Source organism: Pelodiscus sinensis, chromosome 8 (assembly GCF_049634645.1).
Source record: "Pelodiscus sinensis isolate JC-2024 chromosome 8, ASM4963464v1, whole genome shotgun sequence".
In the NCBI taxonomy this organism is placed as follows: domain Eukaryota; kingdom Metazoa; phylum Chordata; order Testudines; family Trionychidae; genus Pelodiscus; species Pelodiscus sinensis.
In genome coordinates this window covers 17,843,655-17,852,483 of record NC_134718.1, presented here as the reverse complement: position 1 = coordinate 17,852,483, position 8,829 = coordinate 17,843,655, and the positions used below count along the sequence as shown (strand labels likewise).

General features: G+C 45.7%; 1 protein-coding gene and 1 long non-coding RNA gene across 2 annotated transcripts in view; one reads left to right on the top strand and one right to left on the bottom strand.

Moving 5' to 3' along the window:
• Window positions 1-1,129: 1,129 nt before the first annotated feature.
• Window positions 1,130-8,829, bottom strand: part of LOC112547456 (uncharacterized) — a 15,915-nt gene continuing 8,215 nt past the window's right edge. Inside the window, exons 2-6 of the long non-coding RNA XR_012905565.1 lie at window positions 8,063-8,373; window positions 7,537-7,630; window positions 6,329-6,432; window positions 4,883-5,927; window positions 1,130-2,239 (exon numbers count right to left, since the gene is read on the bottom strand). This is a non-coding gene — a long non-coding RNA (uncharacterized LOC112547456). The remainder of the gene's footprint in view (window positions 2,240-4,882; window positions 5,928-6,328; window positions 6,433-7,536; window positions 7,631-8,062; window positions 8,374-8,829) is intronic.
• LOC102455016 (elastase-1-like) overlaps window positions 5,775-8,829 on the top strand; it is a 9,628-nt gene continuing 6,573 nt past the window's right edge. Inside the window, exons 1-3 of the mRNA XM_014578727.3 lie at window positions 5,775-5,907; window positions 6,907-7,016; window positions 7,463-7,557. Of these exons, the coding sequence (XP_014434213.2) occupies window positions 5,811-5,907; window positions 6,907-7,016; window positions 7,463-7,557 (302 nt within the window). The 5' untranslated portion in view covers window positions 5,775-5,810. The remainder of the gene's footprint in view (window positions 5,908-6,906; window positions 7,017-7,462; window positions 7,558-8,829) is intronic.

Here is an 8,829-nt window from a genome sequence, read left to right as displayed (position 1 = left end):
CAGGATTAGGAGACAGAAATTCTTTAGCACTCATCTTGGAACTGACCCTGATGTTCTCTGTGACTTAAGCAAGACAATTCTCTCTTGAGTTTTCACAACCGCGAAGGAGATCGTTGGCAAAGGCACCATCTTTATGAGTTGCCTGAGGGATGCTCCACCCTCACTCTGCCCGTGCACTGCCACCACTCCATTCCTTCTCTCAGATTCCCATCCCCACGCTGCGTCTTCCTCTCCCCTCTCCGGAGCACAACCCATCCCCGCTCTTCCCCCTGCCTCCCAGCGCCTTTTGCATGTGGCCAGATAGCAGATCCATTGTGGGAGGGAGAGGGAACCAGCTGATTGGGAAGGCCACGAGCTGATGGGAGGCACTGGGGAAGGGAGAGAAGTTGATGGCAGTGTTCCCTAGAAGCTGAGTGCTTGTGCAGTCACCTAGGAAAGAGTCAAATGTTGCTCCTCTGATTAGCAGAGCACCCAACAGCTGACAGCAGCCAGCAGCTTGTATTTTTATTGATGGTGCACATCCACATATACCTTGGTGCACATACCAAAAGTTATTCTGCACATAGATGGGAAAAATTATAGGGAACACTGATGAGGGGTCTGCCGGTGGTTCTGAGCCCCCACTATAATTTTTCCACAGATGCTCCAGCCCCAGAGCACCCATGGAGTCAGTGCCTATTCATGACTGTTCCTTGCAGTCACGTTGAGGTCATTAATCAACGTTCTTTGAAAATGAAAAATGCCATATTAGTATTAAGAAGTACTGTTAATTGGAAAAAAGGTAGTGGTAGGGGTGGAGAAGAATGGGTTATTCAATGGAAATAAGTCCTTTCAGGAAAACCTTATAGTGTGGGCTAAATAACTACACAGAATTCTTTAAAAAACCTATCATGTATGTCTTGCTTTCTCGGGTAGGAAGACATAGATTATGGGGTATATAAATTACATTTTTCACTTTATTCAGTAAAATGAAGGGCTCAATCAAAAACCAGTATCTGGCCTAGGGATGTTAAATTTCAACTAATCAACTAATTGAGTAGTGGATGGATTTTCCATTGACTACTCAATTAGTCGATGGGGGGCACTTCCTATCCCGGCAGTGCCTCTGTCTTTTAAATGCAAGAAGAGTTCCACAGGGACATGAGGGGGAGGTGGTCCTGAATGCTGTGCCTCAGCCTTTTAAGCTGGGGGCCTCTCACTACATTTAAAAGGCAGAGGCGCACCAGTTGGACCTGGTGCAAGTGGGGACTGCTTGAGTCCCCACTTGCACCATTTCTCTCACTGCGCCTCTGCCTCCTGTGCCTACCTCCCCATGGAGATGGTGCTGGGGGAATTGGCGTTTAAGCCAGCTTCCCTCTAGCACCGGCTCCTGCTCCCCCTTGCTGCGGGGGAGTGACTAGACTACCCAATAAACCTAGGTTTATCGGGTAGTCAACTAGTCACTTACATCCCTAATCTGGCCCACATCTTTTCAAAGCTTCCCTCTTAACAGTTCATGTTACTATATCCATTTAGCCATTTGAGGAGAAGAAATCAGTGATTGTAAGCTCCTCTGGGCAGAGCCCTTGTTTTTTCAATGTGCCTGTAACTACCACACATCCCCATGTCACTACAGACAATGAAAATGAATAGCCCTGACTAGCCCCCGTGTTGAATTGGACGTTCTACATAGGCTAGCTCTATAATGGGGCAAAGAGGTAACACAATGTGTATTCGTTTTGCATGGCAAGTTTGTGGATGGACTAGATTGTTAATTTGTGGATGAACAAGATCTATGTTTTTTCTCATTTGGAAAGATGAAGTGAATGTTCTTCTTAACACCACTGCCTCCTGACTTGGAGCGATGGCAGCTGCCATTGGGGACTACTATATAAGTGAAAAAACTTAAAAAATAACAATGCTCTTGTAACACTTTAGAGACTAACCAAAAATATATAGAGATGGTATCATGAGCTTTTGTGGGCACAATCCACTTCCTCAGATGAGAAATGTGGAGCAAGAGGCACAGAGGTTCAAATATAAAGCAGAAAAAGAGGGGAAAGGGATGGGGGAAAAAGTGTCAGTTAGAGTGTCTGTGCTAAATGAGACTGGGCTGTAGGAGCCTGATACTTAGCTTTTGATGTCATTTGGGTGTCGAATATACTGGCCCATCCAGTTCAGATCTTTGTTCAGGCCATGGGAGATAGTGTCAAAGTTGCATATGAAGGCCAGTTCCGCAGACTCAGTCTCTAGCTGATTCCTGAAATTATTTTGTAAGCGAATAGTCACCTTTAAATCCATTATGTCTACACTACAAAGTTAATTAGAAATAACAGCCATTATTTTGAATTAACTTTAATAGCGTCTATACATGTTAACGGCTATTTCGAATTTAATTCGAAATAGCAGAGCCCTTAATTCGAATTTGGTAAACATCATTCTACGAGGAGTAATGCCAAATTCGAAATAGCTATTTCGAAGTAAATGCTGTGTAGACACTTAATTCGAAATAGGGGGCCGCCAGCCCTTCCCAGGAACCCCTGGTGGCCACTTTGGATACTACCAGGAAAACTTACTCTCCTCTCCTCCAGCCCCGGAGCCATTAAAGGGGTAGACCCTGGCCACAGTGCCTGTGCCAGCTCCAAGCCTGCCAGCCCAGAGCCAGCAGTGGCCACCGGGGCCCCTGATCCAGGGCCCCAAAACATAAGCCAGCAAGCCACTGGCAGCCAGCCCTCCACCACTCCCCAGGAGCCTGACAGGGGCTGGAGAAGGCGGGCACCTTCCTGATCCAGGGTGGAGATCATGGACCTTATTCAGGTTTGGTGGGGATGCCCCCAACTTCCATGATCTCCGCACTAGACCAAAGGCCACATGCGAACCCAGGAGCAGGTTTGCATGAAAGTCAGGTTGGTCCGGTGAGACCTCCAACCCTGAGCTTTCCCTCCCCCTTCTTCCCCTTGCTTCCCCCTTCCAGCTCCCTCCTCCCAGGTTTCCCCCTCCCCTCTCCCACCTCCTTTTCCCAGTCTCCCCAAAGGTTCATCCCCCCTCATCCAGTTTTGTTCAATAAACCCAGTTTCTATTTTTGAACATACGTGTCTTTTATTTCACATCAGGAAGGGGGCTAGGGAGAGGGAAGTGGAAGGATGTGAAGGAGGAATGGGGCACAAGCCCACAGTGGGGAGGACCGGGGAGGCTCTGAGGGCTCCTCGGGGTGGACACTTTCCCTCAGAGCCTCCTGGATCCTGACAGCACCCTGATGAACCCCCCGATGAACCCCCCAGATGGCAGCCTGCAGCAAGTGCAGTCGGGCTGATGGTAACGACCCCACGAGATGCACCGGCATGCCCAGGGGCAGCTCTGGCTCCATGTGGCCGAGTGCTGTGGTGTCCCAAGTGTGGGCAGTCAGGGCACTTCAAGACAGGACTGCTTTGCTGTCCCTCATCGAGGTAGACAAGCAAGCGGGGAACCCTGAGAACTGTTTGTCTGGGGTGGGGGTAGGGTCCCTTTCAGCATGGAGCTCAGTTAGCCTCCAGCAGCAGCCCCACACGCTAAGTCCTAACCTGATGCCCTGCCAGCACTGGTTCCGGCCAGCCTTAACTTTGGTTCAGGGTCCACTCACTGTGGATGCGCTATTTCGAAATAGCAAAACGCTATTTTGAAATAGTTTTTGTGTATAGATGTTATTTCGAATTAGCTTAATTCGAATTAACTATTTCGAATTAAGTTAATTCAAAATAGCACTTCAGTGTAGACATACCTTTACTGAATGCTCGCTTACTCTTCCTGTCACCCCCTGGAAAGGGTCCAACTCACTGCCATAGCACCTCTAGTGGGTCAGTCTGGGAATTAGCTGGGTCCGAGTGCCCTCTCCTGGTGGTGTCTCACCCACTGTTACCAGCTTCCTGTCAATCTCCACGCTTTTTCAGAACCTACATCCCTCCCGGACCACAACACCCCTCCCTTGGGCCACTGCCCACTGGGCAGTGCATGCATCTGGGTTCCTCCCCTCCAGGAAGCCCGATTACTCTTAAGTCTGCCTTGCCTGCGCGACCTACAGCAATCTTTCAGCTACCCCAGAGGTGGGCAGTAAGCAGCCCGGGGGCCAGATACAATTTACCAGAGTTAGCCCTTGGGGGGCCCATTGGATGCTATATTTACCTGCAGGCATGGTGGCCCTCTGTGTCATAACCCAGGCAAATTGCATCTGGCCTGCAGGCTGCTTACTGCCCTTGCTTGATCTAGCCTCTTCCCTCAGGGGCAAACAGTAAGACTTGGCCACTCTCATCATTGTCAAGGAGGCTTGAACTTGCTACCTGTTTCTCCTCTCAGTTGTCCCTGTGCCTCCCTAGTACCTTCTCAGACCCCTGTATCAGGCCCTTAGCCTGGGGGTTGGCCAGGCCACAGCTCCTCTAGTTCTCCAAGACCTTCCCGAGTACTGCTCTGTCCAAAGTACATCTGGCCTCTAGTAGTCAGCCAGTCCTTCCCTCCGCAAAGCTGGAGTCACTACCTGCCTGTGGTGCTGCAGTCCTTTTTCAGAGGGCCTAACCCAGCCCAGATTGGCTGTCTGCCTCACGCCCTCGCCTGATTGGGTCCCAGGATCAGCCCTTTCCCAGGGCTGTTTTAACCCTTTTCATTCCTATGTGGGGCATTCACCCCATCACACCCCCTTTCAGGGCTGATATGGGCTTGCAGAACTGAAGCCCCTGTTAGGAAAATAAAGCCTGAAAGAATAATGGGATTTAATTAAGAACAGAAAAATGTAGGCTGAATATCAGAAAAAGCTTTCTTATGGAGGGAGCTGCAGCTATTAGATTGTAGAAGAGCCTCCCCGGGGAAAGTGCTGGATGTCCCATCTCTTCAGACACTTAACTCTTGACTGTATCAGATAACAAAATACACTCACAGGCTTTGCTGTAGTTGTTCAAAGGGTCGGTTGCTCTGAAAATGCTGGACTGGGTTTTCGGCTTACAGTCATTACATGCAGAAGGGTAAGTGCATGCAGATAGCAGAGTACTAAGCTGCAGTCTGTAAGTCTTTAGAAGCATTAATCCCAAATAATATGTGAGCTAAACAGATGTCATCTATCTTATTATCAGCCTGCCATGTATTACAGAACACATTGCTCAAATAACCTTTCAAGGAAATTTAAAAAGGAAGGGAATAAACACAAATGAGGAAATGATGCCAACAAATCATAACACTCTTCCAACCACATGCTGTTTACGTACTGGCAAAAAAGGCAACCACAGCAATAATTAATCACATGGCGTTGCAAGCTGTTCAGCCTCATAAGAAGAGTTTCTGTCCCCTATGTGGTTAAAGGTAGAGTAATTTAATGAATCTGGGTCAAGAGCTTTCAATGAATTAAAGTGTGTTTGTGCTACTTCACAAAAAATATGTTCCCTAGCCCCACCTAGTGCTAAAATGGTGAATCTGCCCATCAGTTTTATCAAGTCATAAAAATCCAATGGCTTCCTTTATTTGGGTTTATAAGTCATTAATCATAAAGTGGATGTTGGGACAAAATTCCCTAAACATGCAACAGTGCCTTGCAGAAATGCCCATTTTGGTTTTGCCCTCCATTGTAAAAGTGCTGATGAGAACCACCCTCTCATAGCTAGTCATAATAAGAATGCTAAGCACAGGCAGAACCATCCAGGCCTTAGTGTTTTGATCTGCCCTGCATTGTTTTACTGTATTTATCACGAAAGAAACAACAAGCAGAGGTGTTTATGGTCCCGTCCCTTCAGTGACATGTTCAGTAACGACACTGGTGCTGCAGTACAAAAATTCAGTCTCTCTTCTTTTCTTGTCTGGTCAAGTTTTTGGCAATGACTGTAGACGGGTTGCTTATGCTGCGGCTAGTGCTTTCCTTAGCACAAGCATCTTCACCTCAGAATGCACGTCATCCCAAATTCCTGAATATAGGTAAGTTGACACCACATACTCTGTTTTTGAAAAAAAACGATTAAACAAGCTAATGCCATTAGCCAATGAATTTTAAGTTCAGCAGATCTTATGCACATTAAACTTGTTTGATAAGGTCAATCCTTCCTTGCTTTATAGTGCCCTTAATTTGGGACCCCAATTAGAAGGAGCTGTTTGGGTTCCATTGGGATTTCTTTCTTTGGTCATATTGTCAGCAACTCCCCCAATTGTCCAAATAAGTCGTTTTTTCTGTTCCTGGGTCAGAAGTTGCCATTGCTGTTAATATTGAAAAGCCTAATTTTAAAAGGGAAGTCTTGGAGACTCCAATGGTGTTATTGACACCTGGCAATTGTGTGACTAGAAATTGCACAATCAGGTTCCTGATGAAGGGTGGACTATTTTTAAAAACCCAATTTCTTACCTTTAATTCACATTTCTTCGAACCTGTCAGGAGCATTTGTTTCTAGGGCTGAGTGCATCCATCCAAGTTTTTGAAAGATATAGTTTGAGGTAGCTGAGTGTAAACTGAAAAGAATATGTCCAGTTACTTGTAGGTAATACAAAACCAATAAAATATATGAAATCTTCTCACAAAAAGATATCTCCAAATCAACAAAACAAAAAGTGATCACACGTTTCAGAGAAACAGTAATCTGTAAATTGAGAAGCTAAAGAAATTGTGGCTCAAAAGCAAACTAGTGATAGACCCTTTGAAAACAGCAGGTGTAGGTGTGATAAGCTCACAAAATAGACTCATCTATTGATCTATTTGGAGTTTTAAAATCCACTAACTTTTTAAATGTCCCTATACTTGCATGCATAATGGTACAAAAAAGAATATGAATAAAAGACTGATGAATACAGTGCAATTGATTGTTAATTACGTCATTTTTCTAAATTCTCTGAGTTTTTGGGTTGGATGCGCCATCATTCTGGAATCAGCCAACCACTGTTAGAACATGATCTTAATGACTTTATTTATTTATCTGTGTATTTTAGATTGGCCAACAGACTGTGGGGTTCCATATTTTCACCCAAATACTGTGGAGAGGATTATATTGGGCAATGAAGTAAGGCCACATTCTTGGCCTTGGCAAGTCTCATTACAGGTAACAATGACCTTTAGACAAATCAATAAACCAGGCTGTCCTTTGTCAGTGCAATATTTGTATTGACATAATGCAGTTATTAAGAGTGTGAGTGCATGTGTGTGCAACCAAGCAAGTTAATGTAATCTGTATCTCTATTGTGCCAAATGCTTCTCCTATTGATGTCAATGGTATAATTGCTGCTGCTTATTATTAAACAGTTGTTTTCAACACCCCATCTTTCATTCCACAATGACATTAGCTGACTCTTTTTTCTTAACAATTCTACCTTTGCATCAATTTACACAGAAAAAAGAATGCTGGGGTAAGTGAACTGCTAATAAAACACATTGTTCAGTAGAGGGCACTGTTGCATCAGCATTAATTCATCCATTACATGCCCAAGAATGAAATATCCCTCTGATGTACATTTTTTTATTGTTCTCTAACTTTATTGCTCTTCCTAGGTTTGGACTAAAACAAATAGCAAATTTATTCATGTTTGTGGAGGGACTCTTATTCACAAAAGCTGGGTTCTTACTGCTGCTCACTGCTTCCAGAAGTAAGTTTTGCATTTGCAGTTTTTGCTTGAATTCTTGGAAGTTATGGAATATATTTTTGTAAACTCATGACCACTAAAAGGAGAAATAAGTGCAGAATTAGATGGGCTCTGCACTTCAACCATTGTGACTCAGAGACACCATGAAGAGACACATCAGAAAGAGTGATAGACACGGACTGTGAATGGGTTCCCTCATGTCTGGTCCCCTTTGTTTTTTCTACCCACGAACTCACAATATGGCCTCAGCCGTGGGGCCGCCTTGGATTCCTGGTGGTATATTACCCCGAGAGGGGTGTGACGGGTGCCTAGTCCACCCTCTCTCCAGGTCCCAGCCCAGGGCCCTAGGGTAGGGGGTGTCCTCTCCCCCATCTGGCTGATGGGGCTACCTGTTTCAATCGTCAGCCCGCAAGCGAGACTCCTTCCGCCCACCCTGGGCCACCTCCTCCCCTCCCTCCCAAGGTCTCTCCTCAGGCCTCCCGCCACCTTTGGCCCGGCGACTCCTCACCTGTCTCTCCACCTAACCAGGTTGGCCCTCCCCCCTTTGTAGGTGGCGTTCCCTGGGTTCCCTCCCGAGGCACATGCGCTAGCATCCCTTGAGCCGGATCCTCGCGTCCTAGCCTTGGCGCTCCACGGCTCGTCCTCCTCGGCGTTCGCACAAGCGTCCGCTATGCCTGCATCAGCCGCAGGAGCACCTTCATCCTCCCATTGCGTTTTGGCTGCCTCCGCTTCTGCTGTCGCCGTAGGAAGAGCCATCCGGCCGCCGCCATCCTTTAGGGTCCTGTTGCAGGCTGTGCGGGGTTCCCTCGCCTTGTCACACTGACCAAAGAAAACGGATGGGGTTTAAACTAGGGAACGTAACCTAAAAATTAGGATGCTAATAGCAAAAGAAAAATCCATCAAAATTCAAAAGATGACAACCCAGAGGTATTACTGTACTTAGGAAAATATGTTGAAAAAGAGCATGTAAATGAGGTCAAAAGAACTTCCAGTTTTGTACTACGATTGAGAGATAGGATATCATCTCAGGAAGAAGCAAAATCGAGCAAAAGTGAGTTTACCCAGTTCTTAAAATGTTTTGCTTTCTGTGATCAATATTTCACACTAGTTTTTGAACAAACAAAATACCACTATTTTTTATATGATACAGAAAGCAGTTATTTTCTATACTTGGTAAACTTTCTTTGTAGTTAGTATTCCTTTTTGTATATCATGTGTGATGATTATCTGTGAACATGTCACATTTTGCAACTCCCCTTTTAAAATAACTAGAAT